At 41.3% G+C, this 19800-nt stretch overlaps 1 protein-coding gene across 1 annotated transcript; it reads right to left on the bottom strand.

Moving 5' to 3' along the window:
* Window positions 1–14384: 14384 nt before the first annotated feature.
* Window positions 14385–19380, bottom strand: LOC134218146 (uncharacterized). The gene is made up of 2 exons (XM_062697024.1): window positions 18951–19380; window positions 14385–18698 (listed from the first exon to the last, which is right to left on the bottom strand). The coding sequence occupies exon 2, from the start codon at window positions 18688–18690 to the stop codon at window positions 14413–14415; it is 4278 nt and encodes a 1425-aa protein (XP_062553008.1). The 5' UTR covers window positions 18691–18698; window positions 18951–19380; the 3' UTR covers window positions 14385–14412.
* Between the last annotated feature and the right edge of the window lie 420 nt (window positions 19381–19800).

Below are 19800 nucleotides of genomic sequence, written 5' to 3'. Positions count from 1 at the left end.
TTGAAGATTAAAATCGTCGAAAATTACGTATTAAATTAGAAGATATTAAAACAATTTCCAGATTTGTTTCTACGAGAAACGGATTAGGGTAACGGTACCAATAGTGGAGGTATTTGTAGATCCACAAAAGAAAATGTTAAAAATTGCTAATTATTGCGAATTTACAGCTTTAAGGTTTGAGGGAAGCTCTCTCGCGGTAGAGCGCTATTTTCGTACTAAAATGTCTATAACTCGGAATTGGGAACGAATTTCGCTTATCCCAACTGACAATCTCTTTGAAATTTATCAAGGAATGTTCCTACAAAATTTCATGGACCTACTATTTCCCAAATTTGAATAAAGCTCTAAATACTGAACTATTGTAGAACTGAAATTTTCGCTTCTCAGTACCTCTCTCCGATGATTTGAGGCACAAAGGAACCGAATTTCGCAAAACCCAACTGACAAAAGTTTTGAATTTTTCCAACGATCATTTTGATGTAATAAAAAGTATATGTCACCGCAATAAATTTTGCAGGAAGCTCTTTTTACTTCAACCAAGTTTTTATAATTCCATACAAAAGTTACCATTCCGGGAGAGCAGCCAACAGCATATTTTCTTGTGGCGTACGGCAGGAAAGGAGCGATGAGAGCGGTAGAAAGTCCGTCAACTTTGTATCTAGCGTGACACTAGAAAAAAAACGTATTCCTATTTGTGAACACGAGGATACCAAATATATAAATTGAAATCAAATATAGGAATTTGATGGGATAAACAATCGAAAATAAATAAAACAAATAAGACAAATAGAACAAATAAGCAGAATAAACGAAATAAAACAAATAAGACAAATAAAGCAAATAAGACAAATAGGACAAATAAGATAAACAAGACAAATTCCTATGGAAGTCCCTCCAGGTATTCCTCCGGAAAATCCTCCATAAGTTCCTCCGGAAGTTCCTCTGGGAATTCCTCCGAAAGTTCCTTCAGGAATTACTCCAGAAGTTCCTCCAGTAATTCCTCCGGAAGATCCTCCAGTCATTCCTCCGGAAGTTCCTCCAGGAGTTCCTTCGGAAGTTCCTCCAGGAATTCCCACTGAAGTTACTCCAGGAATTCCTCCAGAAGTTCCTCCTGGAATTCCTCCGGAAGTTCGTCCAGTAATTCCTCCTAGAATTCCTTCGGAAGTTCCTTCAGAAATTAAAAAGTTTCTCCAGGAATTCCATCGGAAGTTTCTCCAGGAATTCCTTCAGAAGTTCTTCTAGGAATTTCTTCAGAAGTTTCTCCAGGAATTTTTTCACAAGTTTATCCAGAAATTCTTTCGGAAGATCCTCCAGAAATTCTTTCGGAAGTTACTGCAGAAATTCCTTCGGAAGTTCTTCCAGGAATTCCTTCAGAAGTTCCTCCAGAAATTCTTTCGGAAGATCCTCCAGAAATTCTTCCGGAAGTTACTGCAGAAATTCCTTCGGAAGTTTATCCAGAAATTCCTTTGGAAGTTTCTCCAGGAATTCCTTCGGAAGTTTCTCCAGGAATTCCTTCGGAAGTTTCTCCAGGAATTCCTTCGGAAGTTTCTCCAGAAATTCCTTCGGAATTTTCTCTGAGAATTCCTTCGGAATTTTCTCTGAGAATTCCTTCGGAAGTTTCTCCAGGAATTCCTTCGGAAGTTCCTCTAGGTATTCCTTCGGTAGTTCCTCCAGGAATTTTATCCAGAAGTTTATCCAGAAATTCCTTTGGAAGTTTTTCCAGGAATTCCTTCGGAAGCTCCTCCAGAAATTCCTCCGGAAGTTTCTCCAGGAATTCCATTGGAAGTTTCTCCAGGAATTCCTACGGAAGTTCCTCCAGCAATTCCTCCGGAAGTTCCTCTAGGAATTCCTCCGTAAGTTCCTCCTGGAATTTCTTCGGAATTTCCTCTAGGAATTCCTTCGGAAGTTCCTCCAGGAATTCCTTCAGAATTTTCTCCAGGAATTCTTTCGGAAGTTTCTCCAGGAATTCCTTCGGAAGTTTCTCCAGAAATTCCTTCGGAATTTTCTCTGAGAATTCCTTCGGAATTTTCTCTGAGAATTCCTTCGGAAGTTTCTCCAGGAATTCCTTCGGAAGTTTCTCCAGGAATTCCTTCGGTAGTTCCTCCAGAAATTTTTTCGGAAGTTCTTCCAGGAATTCCTTCAGAAGTTCCTCCAGAGATTCTTTCGGAAGATCCTTTAGGAGTCCCTACGGGAAGTTTCTCCAGGAATTCCTTCGGAAGTTTCTCCAGGAATTCCTTCGGAAGTTTATCCAGGAATTACTTCGGAAGTTTCTCCTGGAGGAACTTGTCTTATTTGTTTTATTTGTCTTATTTGTATTATTTTCCTTATTTGTCTTATTTGTCTTATTTATCTTATTTGTCTTATTTGTTTTATTTGTCTTATTTGTCTTATTTGTCTTATTTGTCTTATTTGTCTTATTTGTCTTATTAGTCTTATTTGTCTTATTTGTCTTATTTATCTTATTTGTCTTATTTGTCTTATTTTTCTTATTTGTCTTATTTTTCTTATTTGTCTTATTTGTCTTATTTGTCTTATTTGTCTTATCAGTATTATTGGGCTTATTAGTCTCATTAGTCTTATTAGTCTTATTTGTCTTATTTGTCTTATTTGTCTTATTTGTCTTATTTGTCTTATTTGCCTTATTTATCTTAAACTAGCTTTATGTACCCGGCCTTGCTCGGAATTGCCAGTTTGGTTTGCAGTTTTCTTTTACAATCGGAAAATGATAAAACCAATTGATCAACAGGGTAATTGTGTTTACTTATTCATACTTTATCATTTGATTAAAAGAAGGCTTTTGGAAACATTGACTGATTTTGAAGAAGGGATCTTTGGTTTGAAAGGTCTTATTCCGGGAAAACGTCTATTTCTAAAGAAGGAAAAACATTCATCGATGCCATATTCGGGCAACGCATATTTTTAAAGAAGGGATCACACCCACCATTGCCGGGCAAATGCATACTTTTGAAGAAGCAATCACATCCACCATTCAGAAGAAACACATTAATCATTGCTTTTCACTGGGCATACAATTATTCCGATGAACAACAATACCCAATCCCAATACCCCCCACATCTCATTCCAAAAGTCCCTTCCAGCCTCTCTATAATAGTTTCCTTTGGGTAGGGATTACGTGCTTACGTGTTTGATTTGAATTGACCTATGCGATAAAAAGGTATACTAAACTGTTCGTTTAATGAATATACCCTCTCTCTCATTTAGCTATGGCACTCATACCCAGTCTGATATAGTCTTCCTTAGACAGATAATATGGGTTCCAAATTTGGTGGACATCGATAAATGGGTTCAGAAGTCATGCTGAATTGATCGATAACTAAACAATACCCCTTATCCCCCACCCTCCCCCTTTTTTTTAAATTACTTAACCACATCCACTGAAATCGCTTCCTTGGAATAGACAATATTTGATCCAAATTTGGTTGAAATCGGTCATGAAGCTCAAGATTTACATTGAGTTGATCGATTGCTAAACAATACCCCTCCCCCCATACCCTCCCTCTTTGTAAAGAACACCTTTCCTCCCACACCCTCCCTCTTTTCCAAAGAGCATGCCTAACCCCCTATCGCCCCCTTCTTAAGATAAAGAATTTGTGTTCCAAATTTGGTCGAAATCGGCCAAGGGGTTCAGAGTTTACACTGCGTTGATCGATAATTAAGAAATACTCCTTCCCTTATACCCTACCCTTTTTCAAAGAGCATACTTAACCTCCCTATCGTTCGCTCTGTAAGATAAAGGATTTGTGTTTCAAATTCGGTTGAAATCTGCCAAGGGGTTCAGAATTTAAACTGAGCTGACCGATAACTAAGAAATACCCCTCCTCCACACCCCTTCCCTTTTCCAAAGAGCATGCTTAACCCCCGATCGTCCCCTTCTTAAGAGAAGGAAATTGTGTTCCAAATTTGGTCGAAATCGGCCAAGGGGTTCAGAATTTAAACTGCGTTGATCATACCCTCCTCCTTTTACAAAGAGCACGCTTAACCCCCCTATCGTTCCCTCTGTAAGATAAAGAATTTGTGTTTGAAATTCGGTTGAAATCGGCCAAGGGGTTCAGAATTTACACTGAGTTGATCGATAACTAAGCAATACCCCACCCCCACACCCCCTTCCCCTTTTCCAAAGAGCATGCTTAGTCCCCTATCGTCTCCTTCTTAAGATAAGGTAATTGTGTTCCGAATTTGGTCGAAATCGGCCAAGGGGTTCAGAATTTAAACTGCGTTGATCGATAATTAAGCAATACCCCTCCCCCCATACCCTCCCCCTTTTCCAAAATGCATGCTCGACCCGTCCCCTCCTTAAGATAAAAAATTTGTGTTCTAAATTTGGTTGAAATCGGCCAAGGGGTTCAGAATTTACACTCAGTTGATCGATAACTAAGCAATAACCCTCCCCCACACCCTCCCCCTTTTCCAAAGAGCATGCCTAACCCCCCTATCGTCGTTTCCTCAAGATAAAGAATGTGTGTTCCAAATTTGGTTAAAATCGGTAAATGGGTTCAGAAGTTATGCTGGAACATACATACAAACATACATACAAACATACAAACATTGAGTTTTATATATATATATAGAATATAGATATATAGATATATAGATATATAGATATAGATATAGATAATAGATATAGAAGATAGAAGATAGATAAGATTGTCTCATTTGTCTTATTTGTCTTATTTGCCTTATTTTTCTTATTTGTCTTATTTGTCTTATTTGTCGTATTTGTCTTATTTACACCAGCACCCAAATGTTATCACCCAAATACTTTTCAAAGCTTGTGTGGAAACCTAGTACACAAACCCCCTCACGATTTTTTCTAATGTTGTTCTAGAAACGGCTCATGTTTTCATTTTCCAAAACCAGCTGGAGTTTGTTTATTTTGATTTCCTCATTGCGTGATTGGTTGGCGCTGCTGCTGTTCTCTCGCCGAACCACTGCATGAGTGATAAATATTTTCCCCATTGTTGCCAACTCCTTTTGTTCTTCGTTTACGGCAAATTCTCAAGCAATTGTAAACTGCATAATGATGAAATAATTTTGGCGACACTGACAGCGTCATTCTGGCGGGCTGAATTGGGCAATTTCCTCTCTCAGAGAGTGCTACCACGTGCTTTTTTAACGGAAAACCCTTCCCTCAGACCTTAATATCTTAGCCAATAGATTAACTAATAAAAATATAAACCAATAAACTACAAAATATTGCTTGCACCACTGTTCCTTTAGTGGAGGTAAAAAATAATTTTGGTTTCCATAGTGGTGGTATCTGATTTCTTATAAAGCTCGCCACTATTGGTACAGTTGCACCACTATAGGTGCACGGGAGTCAATTTTATTAAGGAAAATCGTTGTTTTCAAAAATTAAATTAATTAAGACATTGTCATAAGACGAGTTTGTACAATTACATTTAATTCCACCACTTGATTGTACCATTGGCAGATACGTATTCCGATCTCAACAGTAAGGCCGTCTTCAGTGTCTCGTACTTGAATCGACTCGAAGAAAATGATCGCAGCTTCTACCTCAACGGCACCGCTATCTCCCATGCAGTGTAGGCCAATGACGACGTTTGGTGTTATCGAATTTGTATGTCGGGCAGCCAACGCGTTCATTGAAATTTCGTTTGAGTTTTCATGTCTGTTTCCTGTGCTAAGGCGCCCACACTGGCTCTTGCTTCGAGCCTTCGAGGCAAGATCCTTGGCAACATGCATTAACTTTATTACCGACTGAGAGTAAGATTATACGATGTAAATGTATGCTAATCTGCTGGAGTATCGTTTGAATTTTGCTTCGCCTTTGTGGGAACTATGTAGGAAATGGAGGGTGTACATTACTCACTTGAGGTAGTTGAGTGGCGAACTGCATTATAGTTTCGAATATCCTTTGTGCTCGTGTCGTCGTTGTCGAGTCAAGTATGGCATACTGGATGGGGCCATTACAGTTGAAGTGGGAATGTAACCTGATCCAATAATCATCGTATGCTCCTTAATTGGTCTTATTTCAGAACCAGCAATGCAAAGAAATTTCGTTATCTCAATTTGTTGGACCTCTAGTATAAATGCAAGTCGAACATAAGCAATGAGCATAAGCATGATGAACTGCCCAAGATTTTTTTTATGTACAGGTTATCCGACTTGTCAATATCCCCAACTCAGCCATCTTGGATTTTTGTATGGAATTTATGCTCGTTTGTTTACGTTTTGCACTGAAAATGTATGCCCCCCCCCCCCCCGCGCTGGTTATTCCCATCTACTGACGAAGTCAGATAACCTGTACCTAAAAAAATCTTGGGACTGCCCACGATTGCTACTCTGTTATTGCCAGGCCAGCTGTAATTCTACAGAGAACTAACAGATGATGTTTGGGACTAACGTCATCTTCAATGTTCAAGAACTGGTGACAACACCAGCCGTGTCCGAATGCAGGTCAATTAGGGAACAGTAGGGAAAATGTTGACGTGATACCCGCTAGGATGGAAGCCGACGAGTCATCTGCACTTCCACGAGAAATCACTGGGACGTTGGATATGTAGGAAAGAGAGTGTGGCAGGGTTGGTCGTGTCAACCAGTTGTGTCGTGCCAGGTGAAGCGTGTAGTTTGATCGAGGGTAAGCAGAAGGACAATCAAGTGCGTACTAATTAATTGACCTATTGTTCGCACAAAGCAGAATAATATATTTAAATGGACGCGCAATCGTTCTGCGTATTGAAGAAAATACGATTGATCATGCACTAAATTGTTTACTTGCTAATTCATTTACCCACCCATGAAAGCAGAATAAAATATTTCGACGATCACGTGATTTCTCCGCGTACTGGAGGAAATATTATTGAACATGCTCTCAATTTTCACTTTGTTAATAAATTAGCTCACCCGCACAATTCATAACAATTTCGATGACCACGCGATAGTTCTGCGTAGAAAGTACGATTGAGCACGCACTCTATCGGTTTTGTAATGAAATCCAGCCTTTTAATACAGGAAATAGAGCAGCTCGTTTTGATCTTGTTTTTGACTAACGTATGACCTAGAACGACTGAAGCAACCTGATTGTGCACATCAACATCGCACATATAAATCACCCATCATGTTTGCATTGCTTACAGTTGGGACTCACATCGCAATAAAAATCTTGCATGCGAACGTTCCACTACGATGAATTTTGATCATCCTGATCTATAATAATTCCATTTTTCTTGCGGTCCCACCAACGCAGCAGATGAAACACATAAATGTAGACGTCCCACCACACAAAATTGTGGTCATTCCGATCCACAATAACACCATTCTTCTTGCGGGCGTCCAACCAACGCAGAGGAAGATACTCTTGAATGCGGGCGTCTCACTATCCAGAATTGTGATCATTACGATCCACAATAACACCATTCTTCTTGAGGGCATTCCACCAACTCAGAGAAAGAATCTGTTAGGTGCGGGCGTCCCACCACGCATAATTATTATCATTTCCATCCACAATAACACCATTGTTCTTGCGGGCGTGCCACCAACGCAGAAGAAGAAACACTCAAATGCGGGCGTCCTAACACGCAGAATTGTGATCATTCCGATTCACAATGACATTATTCTTCTTGCGGGCATCCTACCAACGCTAAGTAAGAATCTATTGAGCGCGGGCACCCCACCACGCATAATTGTGATCATTTCGGTCCACAATAGCACAATTCTTCTTACAGGCGTCCCAGTAACGCACAGGAAGAAACACTCGAGTGCGGGAGTCCTATCAAGCACAATTGTGATCATTTCGATCCACAATAACAACATTCTTCTTGCAGGCGTCCCAGTAACGCACAGGAGGAAACACTGGAATGCGGGCGTCCTATCACGCAGAATTGTGATCATTCGAATCCACAATAATACTGTTCTTCTTGCAGGTGTCCCGCCAACGTAGAGGAAGAATCTATTGAGTGCAGGGGTTTTTATTCACAATAACAACATTCTTCTTGCAGGCGTCCCAGTAACGCACAGGAGGAAACACTGGAATGCGGGCGTCCAATCAAACAGAATTGTGATCATTCCGATCCACAATCATACTGATCTTCTTGTGGGCGTCCTACCAACGCAGAGGAAGAAACTCTTGAATACGGGCGTCTCACCACGCATTTCCATCCATAATAACACCATTCTTCTTGCGGGCGTCAAACCAACGCAGAGGAAAAATGTTGTTGAACTCCTTCATCTTATGCATAAATTTTCCAAATAGTTCAGCTTTCCACGCTAGCCATAATGGCGGCTGCTTTAAATAAATCTGACAATAACTGTTTCCGACGCTAATCTATTTTCAATGCTGGTCAACAACCATTTTCACATTGGATATCTGTCAAGAAAACCTAATTAAACTTTAGTATGTTTTTTGAACTTCTCAAACATGGCAGTGAGCAGCTTTATGAAGTTCTGCACCATATTATGTCGAAAATATGGGAAGACGAGGAAATGCCTGCTAGCTGGTTGGACGGCCTCATTTGCCCTCTGTTTAAGAAAGGGCACAGACTGGAGTGCGCCAATTACCGAGGAATAACCTCCTTAATTCGGCGTACAAAATTATGTCCCGTATTCTGTTCAAAAGATTGAGACCGCTTGAAGAGACCGTCGAAGACGAATACCAAGAAAGTTTTCGTGATGGTCGATCAACGACGGATCAAATGTTTACCCTGAGACAAATCCTTGATAAATTCCGGGAGTACAACTTGCAGACACATCATCTGTTTATTGATTTCAAGGCGGCGTACGATTCAGTGAAACGGAATGAATTATGGCAAATTATGTTTGAACATGGTTTTCCGGCGAAACTGATACGGCTGATTCGTATAACGTTGGACGGATCGAAATCAAGTGTAAGGGTTGCGGATGAAATATCGACGTCATTTGTTACCTTAGATGGATTAAAGCAGGGTGATGCACTCTCGAACCTACTGTTCAATATAGCGCTCGAGGGAGCGATTAGGAGAGCTGGTGTGCAAAGAAGCGGTACCATTATCACAAAATCGCATATGCTCCTGGGATTTGCGGACGATATCGATATTATCGGAATTGATCGCCGCGCCGTGGAAGAGGCTTTTGCGCCTTTTAAGAGGGAGACAGCGAGGATTGGACTCACGATCAATACCAGCAAAATGAAGTACATGGTCGCTGGCAATCAACGTGGGTTCATTAGTGGTGGTGGTAGCGAAATAGTGCTGGATGGTGAAAAATTTGAAGTGGTAGAAGAATTTGTGTATCTTGGAACATTAGTGACGTGCGATAATGATGTTACCCGCGAGGTGAAAAGGCGTATTGCAGCTGCAAATAGGGCTTATTACGGACTTCGTAACCAGCTTAAGTCCCGTAGTCTGCAAACGAAAACAAAACTCGCGCTGTATACTACTCTGATTCTTCCGGTGGCTTTATACGGCCATGAGACATGGACGTTAAAGGAGGCTGATCGGAGAGCTCTCGGAGTGTTTGAGCGTAAGGTGCTGCGGACAATACTCGGCGGTAAACAGGAGAACGGTATCTGGCGGCGTCGCATGAATCACGAATTGTACCAGGTGTATAAAGGGCTGGATATTATTAAGCTTATGCAACACGGCAGACTACGGTGGGCTGGTCACGTTGTTCGTATGCCGGAAGAACGACAAGTGAAGATAATATTTAGTAGAGAACCCGGAAGAGGCCGCAGGCTTCGTGGAAGGCCGCGTACACGATGGCTTTTTGCAGTTGAAGAGGACCTGAGGGCGCTCAATGTTCAGGGCGACTGGAAGCGATTGGCCCAGGATCGAGTCCAGTGGAGAAGGATACTCCATTCGGCGTAGGTTCATCGAAGAGCTGTAGCCCATCAAGTAAGTAAGTATGTTTTTTTTTCAAGAGAAAGGGAGGAAAGAGAGACTCTCTTTTGCACATACGACCTATTCTCAAAGCACTCTAGAATTGCAGTACTGCTCCAGACATTTCTTCAAGATACCTCCAGGAACTTCTTCAAGAACCTCAATAATTTATCCAAGGATTCCAGAAATACCATCAAAAGTTTCACTTAATATTACTCCATTAATTTATTTAGAAATTGCTTAAGGATTTTCTCTATAGATTTTCCCAGGAGTCATGCCTTATTGAGTTCCACCATAGTTCCAGGATGTAGGAAGCATCATCGAGTTAGATCCATGGTAAAGGAATGCAAAACTGGTGAATTGGCTTAAAATTATAAGAACATTCTCGTTAAAAATCTGGGAAATGTCTCATTCATTCATTAAACCTCCTGGATGAAAGAGTCCCTGAAACTCCTAAATAAGTAACAAAGTTTTTGGGTTTTGTTCAGTTACAAATAAAGTCACTATAACACAAATTATATGGGGGGTCCCTATCGTAGTTGGCTACACGTTCGCATTACAAGCGGATGGTCATGGGTTCGATTCCCAACCCCTCCGCCAAACCCTCGACAACCTGCTCTTCTCGGAGGCATTCCTCCAACGTTACCCGGATAAATGGCAAACAAACAATGCACAATATCTTTTTCAAATCAAATCGTTATTTTGTCAAAATTACATTTTTTCATAAGTTGATACCTCCAGTTAGGGCAGACCAAAAAAATATATTTACACGGCATTTGGAAGAGAAATTCATATTCTTTAGTATGTCAAAAAATTGGGGATATGTTATTTTTTTATTCCAAGTTTTACTAATTTTACTAAAATCATGTTTTTTTCAAATAAATTGATATAACTCGACAACTGAAGAAGATACATACGATATTCCTATAGCAAAACACGCGTTTTGAGAAACCCCAAAAGTCTTCAGAAGGTGACATCCGTGAACAATAAAAAAATGAAATGCAGATCATAAATATTGTTTTTTGATGGACACCCTAATCCTGGTAAGTAAAATTCTTGGTAAAATTACTCTAAACAAGTGAGCTTAAGAGCTACATAAAAAATTTATACAGCAAAGTTGATTGGAAAAAGCTGCGCTACAATTTTGTAGATTATTTTATGTCAATATTCCGCAAAATAAAAAAAATAAAATTTCACATTTTTATAAAATGGCCCACCCTATTTTTTGGTAACTCTATAATAAGGGCCCAAGTATCCAGAACAACTTTCTAGAACATTTTTTTGTTCTTAAAAGTAAGGCCGAAAATGCATCTTTTTTCGTAAATCTTGCAATACGATAAAAAGTGTTAAAGCTTTCAAAGTTTTTCATTTCTCACGAATGTCTTTTCAAAACGCGTGTTTTGCTATAAGAATATCGTCTGTATCTTCTTCCATTGTCGAGTTATATCAATTTATTTGAAAAAAACATGATTTTAGTAAAATTGGTAAAACTTGAGATAAAAAAATAACATATCTCCAATTTTTTTACATAATAAGGAATATGAATTTCTCTTGCCGTATAAACAAATGCCGTATAAACATATCTCTCTCTCTCTCTCTCTCTCTCTCTCTCTCTCTCTCTCTCTCTCTCTCTCTACGTGTGTTTGTGTGTTTTTTCCTAAGCAATGGAAGGGGGCCTTGTGTGTGTTTGTGTGTATGTGTACACCTTCCTTTCGAAAACTTCCAGTGCGCGTTGGTCCTCCACCTCCACGAGCATCGTCCAGGTCTCGTGTCCGTAGAGAATTACCGGTCTAATGAGCGTTTTGTAGATAGTAGATGTTATTTTATTATTATTAATTGGTTCCTCATGAAACAAGGAATCTGTACAAAGGTTTACATGTTATTCGATCGGAGCGTTTTGCGGAGTCCAAAGTACGTACGTTTTCCTGCTATAATGCGTCTCCGAATTTCTCTGCTGGTATCGTTATCGACGGTCACCACGTGGTGGGTGGCTTACCTTGACCTCTCTTGACCCTCTTCCTATCATGTACTTCGTCTTCGACGTGTTGATGGCTAGTCCAATCTGTTCAGCTTCACTTTTTAGTCTGATGTAGGCTTCCTTCATCCTCTCAAAGTTACGTGCCATGATATCAATTTTGTCGGCGGACTTCGTAGTATTCGCGGCATTTCTGCAATACCTGACGTACTGCGAACACCTGGTCTGTGGTAGAGCGTTCACTCATAAATCCCGCCTGGAACTGCCCCACGAACTCTCTTGCAATTGGTGGCGTTCGCCCATGCTACATTCTTCTCCTCAACTAACTGTTCACATTCGCCGTCATACCAGTCACCGTGCCTAGTGCAGCGGTTGCGGTGCTTCCAATGGCGGATCGAATATCTCTCCAGCCATCTTCAAGAGACACTGCGCCTAGCTGCTCTTCCGTTGGGAGTGCCACTTCCAGCTACTGCGCGTAGTCTTGGGATAGTCTACCGTCTTGTAGCCGCCCAATGTTTAGCCGCGGCGGAAGACTCCGACGCGTGTTGTACACCGTCGAGAGTTTTGAGCGCAGACATACTGCAACGAGGTAGTGTTCGGATTCAATATTCGCACTGCGGTAAGTGCGTACATTCGTGATGTCGGAGAAGAATTTACCGTCGATTAGAACGTGGTCGATTTGGTTTTCCGTTACTTGATTAGATGATTTCCATGTGGCCTTGTGGATATTCTTGCGGGGGAAGAAAGTGCTTCGGACTACCACTCCGCGGGAGGGTGCAAAGTTTATGCATCGTTGGCCGTTGTCGTTCGATACGGTATGCAGACTATCCGCTCCGATGACCGGTCTATACATTTCCTCCCTTCCTACCTGAGCGATTTTGACGTCTCGCTGTGGGCATCCATCGTATGTCTGCTCCAGCTGTGCATAGAACGCTTCTTTCTCGTTGTAGGGTCTCCCTTTGTGTGGGCTGTGCACGTTGATGATGCTATAGTTGAAGAATCGGCCTTTTATCCTCAGCTTGCACATCCTTGCGTTGATTGGCTGCCACCCAATCACGCATTGGCGCATATTTCCCAGCACTATAAAGCCGTTTTCCAGCTCATTGGTGGTGCCACAGCTTTGGTAGAAGGTAGTCGCTCGATGCCCGCTTTTCCACACTTTCTGTCCTGTCCAGCAGATTTCCTGCAGCGCTACAACGTTGAAGTTGCGGGGATGTAATTCATCGACTTGCAGTTCCATGTTCCAAGCTTCCAATCGTGATCCTTTATTCGTCGCCTAGGTCGTTGCCGGTTGTATCGAGTCGTATTATCTTCTATGTCGTTCGTAATGGTTGTTTTTAAAGGCCGTCGTAGGGCCGTCGTGTCAGGGCTGTTTAGTGTCCCACCTAACACCAGGACTTGGAACTAAAATGAGTTACGGTGACCTATATACGACCCAATCCCGTCATATAATTGCTGCAACCATATCGATCTAAATAGGGCTACTTGGGTTCTTTCAAGTAGCTTGGAAGAGTACTTTCAAGATGATCAGAAGCGTCCTTTCAAGAGGCTCGGTTATCTGGTTTCAAAGGCTCGAAAGCTTCTTTTCCAGGGGCTCGGAAAACTTCTTTCAACAAGCTCGGAAGCCTTCTTTCAAGAAGCTCGAAAGCCTCCTTTCAAGAGGCTCAAAGGCTTCCTTTCAAGATACTCAGAAGCCATCTTTTAAGTAGCTGGAAAAACGCCTTTCAAGAGGCTCGGAAGGTTCGTTTCAAGAAGCGCGGAATCCATTTTCAAGAGGCTCGGCTGAAGGCTTCCAGTAGACACGAAAGTCCGGTAGGAAACTCGTTGTACAAACTAAATTTGAATTGGGAAGTTTCACGGATTTATGAGAATTTCAGCCAACTTTATGAAGAGCCATTCATTAGGTCAATTTTTCATATATCTTATGAGTTACGCCCACTTTTATTTTCAGCATAAAAACATAGGGGGTACCTCAATTAATGCAAAAGCAGGGTTTGCAGAAATCGCTCTCAATAGATAACGAACAACGATAAAAGAGAGGCAAAAACTGTTCCGAATCATAACAAGCCATGATAACAAATTTATCAAACTTGTATACAAGTGCGAAAAAACAGAATCGGATAGGCAGCCCTCACAGAAAAATGGTGATTTTCGCTTTGTTTTCGCTCCTTTCGTGTTGGTTACTGCACAGCTGTGTAGAACAAGTTGAAATGCATCATCAGAGCCAGTGCTCCCCACATTTGGAGTTTTCTAAAAGAAATTTATCATGGGGTATAGTATCCCGAATCAGTTCTCTATCATGACAGCTTGCGAAAAACGTTTCTCGCGGTATGCTACATATCGTATATGTATTCAGGATTCAATCCCTGCTCAAGAGAAAGGTTGAGAAGCACTGTTCTACAGGAAGACTGCGTACTTCGAGAGGAGTACTGTGAAATCACGCTCACTTTCATTCGTTTAGAGAACTCAATATTGGTAGACTTAACGTATTAGATTAACAGAGGACTTTGATGAAGAGTTTTCCTATCTGCTTAGTTTTCTATTCCAAAGGGATTTCGGAAAAGTAATAAGTCCATTTGTCTTTTTATAGACGTTCTTCACAATTATATTTCTTCGCAAAATTTCATAGACTTCTCATGCGCAGCATTTGCCCTCGCCAGCTTACTTCTCTTGATTTCACTATCTTTTGCCGTCAGGTAATCTCTACGGTTCTGGAGGAACACGTAATCGATTTCGTCGATACTGTCGTGAAGCTGCACTAGCTTCCCATCCAAGAGCTGCTTGTAGCAAACGATTAACTCGTAACTTCCGCGATTATCCTTCCGAGCCGTGCGACCCTTGATTTGGGTTTCCTCTTTGACGTCCAGAGAGAAGAACGTCTGGATGACGTGGATCCCGCCGTTCTTCTCCACGGCCAGGGAGGATTTGTAGTCGACTCCGCGACCCATCTCGCGTGATGCCAGGGTAATTGTACGGCTGAGGCCTGCTTCGGCGATGTACCGCTCCCGGGTATAGGCGTCTGTATTGATGGTGATCTCGTGCAGCCGATCCAGCTGCGACTGGAAGCAGTTTTTGAATTTGGTGACTCCGGCTTCGTTCTCGAAAAATACGATCACTGATCGATCTTCGTTGATGATTTCGTTGACTCTAGTGAATATAGCATTTTTCCACTGATTAATAGTTCCGTAACATTCGAAGTCTTCCCATTCATCAAATTTCAGATTGGTAGCACCGAAGAATGAAGGCATGATGGAGTTGCGCCGAATTTTGTAATAGTTTTCAATAGCAGCCTGTTCGTAATCACTCATTCCACTAAGTGTACCTGTGACGCCTAAGATCAGAGGATACTTTTCCGGAAATTTGGCGTATGAAAATGAGGCAAAAGTCAAGTTTAGGTAACCGAAGTTGTTCGTCCCATTCACAGTTTGGGCGAAATTAAATTGTCGCAGTTTGAAATACACGAAAATGTTGTAGTAGCCACAGTAGTAAGTTGATCGATAAACTCCAACCGCGTCCTGGTGTGTAATGTTACCATTCGTATCTATTCTGAATTTGCGAATCCATTCGTCGTTTAATGCACGCCTATGAACTTCCTTAGCAGTAGATATCATTTTATCCAGGTGCTCGTCAAATAGAGATTCATTCGTGTACGGAACTTCAAACTCTTCATCGTCAAAATTAATTAGTGAATAACGCTCTCGTCGTTGCAAGAATGCCCTTAGCTTCGCTAGTTTGGGATTGAACACAATATTTATCGATGAGAGTACATCGTTTTTTATATCAACTGATTCGGTATTTCTCTGCACCGCCTCCCATATCTGTTGCTGAATTCTTCCAAGCCCTGCAACTACCGGTAAAAATCCTGGATTGTAGGTAGCGCCGTAGAATTTATCCATGAAGAAGACATCAACCTCGTCAATCAAAAGTACAGTATTGCTATAATCTGCGGTATAATTGTTGCTTGCAGTAGGATTTGCAACCCCGATACATTTGCTCACATATTTCGTTGCTTTACCATATAGGCTTTGAATTTCATGCCAGGCCATATCTTCGAATATCTTGTATTTAATTTTGAACTCGATTGAAAACTTTGCAAAGAAGGCTTGAAAATCTTTAGCATCACGCTCGGCTAGATAGCTGCTGTAGCACACGATAACAACTTCATGGCCGAACAAAGCTAATACCGCAGCGGCTAGTGCCAGCACTACTGACTTACCCTGACCGGTCAATATCTCTGCCAAGTGTTTGTCCACGCCTTCAGTTGCAACATCAACACCCAGCAGTCGGAAAATGCTGAGAACTTGAATCGAGTGGAGTTTTAGGAATTTCCCCGAACTGGCGACATCCTTTGAAATCATGATTGACCAGACGGCTCCCAAACCGGCGAGGATGGTCGGAATAACCGTTTGTTTGAACGCTGACGTCCACTTGGAGCTTGGCATTGATTTGGTTTTGCCCCGAAGATGCTCCACAATGAGTTCTATTCTACCGCAATCCTTCCAATCGCTGTTGGCTGACATGTACTCCAGGTATTGATCATCATACAGTTGGAAAGCCGTTTTCAGAAGATCTTCATCGAAATTCGAATTTTGCAAATCGAACAACTCCAGTGCCTTGTCGATTCCGATGGCGGTCTGGTTGCGGATGTACCAGAATGATTCCTTGACCAGCTCTACGCGTTTGGCGAAGTTCTCGAGGGATTCACTTTCGTCGATCACACTGCTGAATGGTTTGATGGTTTCTTCATAATATGCCTCGAAGTCGATATAATCGGGTTGCTCTTTGAGGTATAACAGAGAGCTTCGGATGGCGTTGATAAGGAGACCTGTAACATAGATTTGATCGCTGACAGACAGCCTGTCACCATCTTCCCATTCCTGCTTTTGCCCAATCCGGTTGATTTCATCCAACAGTGTTTTCAACACATCAATTTGATAGTGGTTTGGAATTTCGTCAGGAGCGAATAATCCTGCAAATTTATCATATGATCCTTTCTGGACCCGATGACACGCGTTATCAGTATAAGACAGTCTATTGTTTACATTTTGGACTGTACGCTTATAAAGTGTGTTGTTTTTTATGTGTTTTTGATGAACTCGCACATACCATTCTAGCGGTATATCTTGAAGGTCCGTCAATAGATCGTTGTATATTCTGAAGAAAACGGTCAAGGCCTTCGAAGGTGCTTTTTTGTCAAGAACTTGTGATGTAATAATTGAAAGCTTGCTTGCGATCTCATCCACTTGTTGATGAAAGTGTTTTCCCTCAAGTTTGCTCGACAGCTTAGGAATGACTTCGTTAATACGCTCCCAATAGTTTGTGAAAACATCCATTATATCTCGGTACTGTGTAAACACTGATGATGAGCTCAGAAAATCTGATCCTATAGACGAAATTTGCATTCGGAGGATTTCCGCGTCTCTAGCGTTGTTGCCTATTCCACTTTGCTCGATCTGTGCCACAAACTCAATTGTGTTATGGGCAACCATGCGAACAGATTCTTGCGATATAACCAGTGGCTCCACTGTCGATACACATTTGTAAAATATATCTAGTATGAGCGAGGTTCTTTCGATGTTTTCTTGAAAAACGCTCATCACAGTCGCGTCCACGAGATAGAACCATACGGAGAAATCGGTGTAGTTGAATTGCGATCGCTTGAAAAGGTCACTCTTGAATTCATAAGGATAGTTCTCTCTTGCGGTGGGTTTGCCAGGTTCGTAGTGGTTTGCAAAACTGACCAGCATCTCAAGCTGTTTGACCCAACATTTGGAAGTTTTGGACGCGACTTGATTGTTATCGATGCGATTTATCTTCCACTCATTTTCGTATTCTAGAATGTCCTGAATATCGAGCTCCATTTCGACTCGTTTCGCAATTTCTATCATACTTTTACAAACATGAAAATAGACACCGTTCACCAAAGGGAGGGACCCGTAATAATCCACTTTTTTAATAGCAGCGACACGTTTAGCAAATTTCGTTTCTATTTTTGGCAACACTTCTCGAAACAATTGATCACTTATGCAGCATTCCAAACCACTGAAAAGTTTTACATCATCTTCCCTAATCAATAAGCATCGATTTGATTCGAAATGCAATATTTTCTGCTGGAGTTGAGAATTGCATATTTTTAGAATATGTTGTTTGTAGTTCTCAATCATCGTTTTTAAAGACTGTTCTAGAATATTGGTATTCCCAACCATTTTTTGAATCCACTTTATGCCTCGTTGGAAGAGACTTCGGGTTTCTAACTTAGAATGCGTTTTCACGATTTCTTTTGTTGCCACTTTTAAGTCATTATCAATTAGTTCGTTCGAGCTAACTTCTTCAGAAAAATCGCCAGATAACTTGAAATTGTGTTTTTCGGCAATGCGCCATAGCTCCAACAAACTAATAGCACTATTTGTATTCGTAGCACATTTATTTGCCAGATCACAAAGTGTCAATTCTACCCAACCAACGACCTCAGTCGTATCCTTCTGCAGTTGATCAACCAACACATTATCGGTCCTTAGATGTGTTAGCAGCAGTTCCTTCGCTGACTCGAAATCGGTTGCGTCCTCCAGCTCCGGGATGGCTGCGATGGACACCTGGGCCACATAGTTCGACCCAATGGTAACTAAGCTTCCTTCGCCATGTAATTTCCAAAACGCCTCTCCGCACCAAATCTTCGCCGAATACGGTAGCCCACTGGAATCGGGGCTTCGCAGCTTGATGTACTGATCCTGGGCGGCATTCGACAGTTTTCTGCACTGCTTCAAGGTCTCGGCAACGGGAACCGGGTCGATTCCGCTTTGTTTAGAGCCGATTGCTGCATCGGGAAATTGCAAATGGATTCCACGGTAGAAATTGTGGTTGTTGTCGCGAACCCTCAACATGTTCGTTCCTGTAATGTGGCGAAATTCAAAGATACTATCAGCTTTTAAATGTATGCCTTTTAAAAGAAGAATGCAGACAAAATTACTGTCTTTGTATTTTGTTTGCGTTCTACTGCCTCAGTTTGTCTGAGCCATAAATCAAGTAAAATTTTGTTCGAATTGTTTTTGGTGATACAAACACATCCAAAACAGAAAAGAAGTATTATCATTTTCTGGTGTTTTAAAGTGTAGAAATAATTTGCAAATTCATCAAAACATACCTTTTCCTTCGTTCAATTGATGCCGCTAGTTGGGTATTATATCACACTTTGTAATTTATTCACTTTTGTTGAAACTACTAACAGATGAAACAACAATCAATTCCGCACTTTTACCAAACACGCTGTTATCCTCGTCGTCGCTTCGTTCTCAATAAACTCCGATTCAGCAAAGACGACTTCTTTTCTCCTGGTTTTGGTACGAACTTTCGGCTGTATGGCGGGTACAAATGCAGCCGAAGACAAGTTCAAGTGTTGAATAGAATTCCAGCATATGATCGCAGCACACACACACACACACACACACACTATCGTCGGTTTTATTTTTATCTGCCTGTGCGTGGTCCCTGCACGGAAACAAAATAATTCACTTCTTTCGCGTTCGTACCAACAACAGTTCCGTACGGCTGTCATCGGCGAACAAATTGCAAATACTCTGGACCGAAGCCGGCAACCAGTATTAGTGCGCATTCGTTACTGCGCATATATTTGATAATCGAATAGTTGCTTCGAATGAACACAATTCCAAGGCGCTAAATATGTAGGTATCTCAGGCATACTAATCATTATTTCTAATAGTGATTAGCTGTTTTCCGTTTATTGAAATGAAAAATGTGCATAAAGCTTTATGATTATTTTATTGCCAAACATTTGTTATGGCGTAGCAAGCTCTATACCTATAGAGCTTGCTGACGTTTGATCATCTTTCTCTTGTACGCGCACAGAGTGGATAGGATTTGTTTTCATCGGGAAACGCTTCGGAAGCGTTTCCCGATGAAAACAAATCCTATTTTCTCCGTGCGCGTGCAAGAGAAAGATGATTAACGCCAGCAAGCCTTATTGTTTCCTTACT

This window comes from Armigeres subalbatus, chromosome 2, assembly GCF_024139115.2.
Source record: "Armigeres subalbatus isolate Guangzhou_Male chromosome 2, GZ_Asu_2, whole genome shotgun sequence".
In the NCBI taxonomy this organism is placed as follows: domain Eukaryota; kingdom Metazoa; phylum Arthropoda; class Insecta; order Diptera; family Culicidae; genus Armigeres; species Armigeres subalbatus.
The sequence above is the reverse complement of the archived record's forward strand: the minus strand, read 5'-3'. Positions and strand labels throughout refer to the sequence as shown.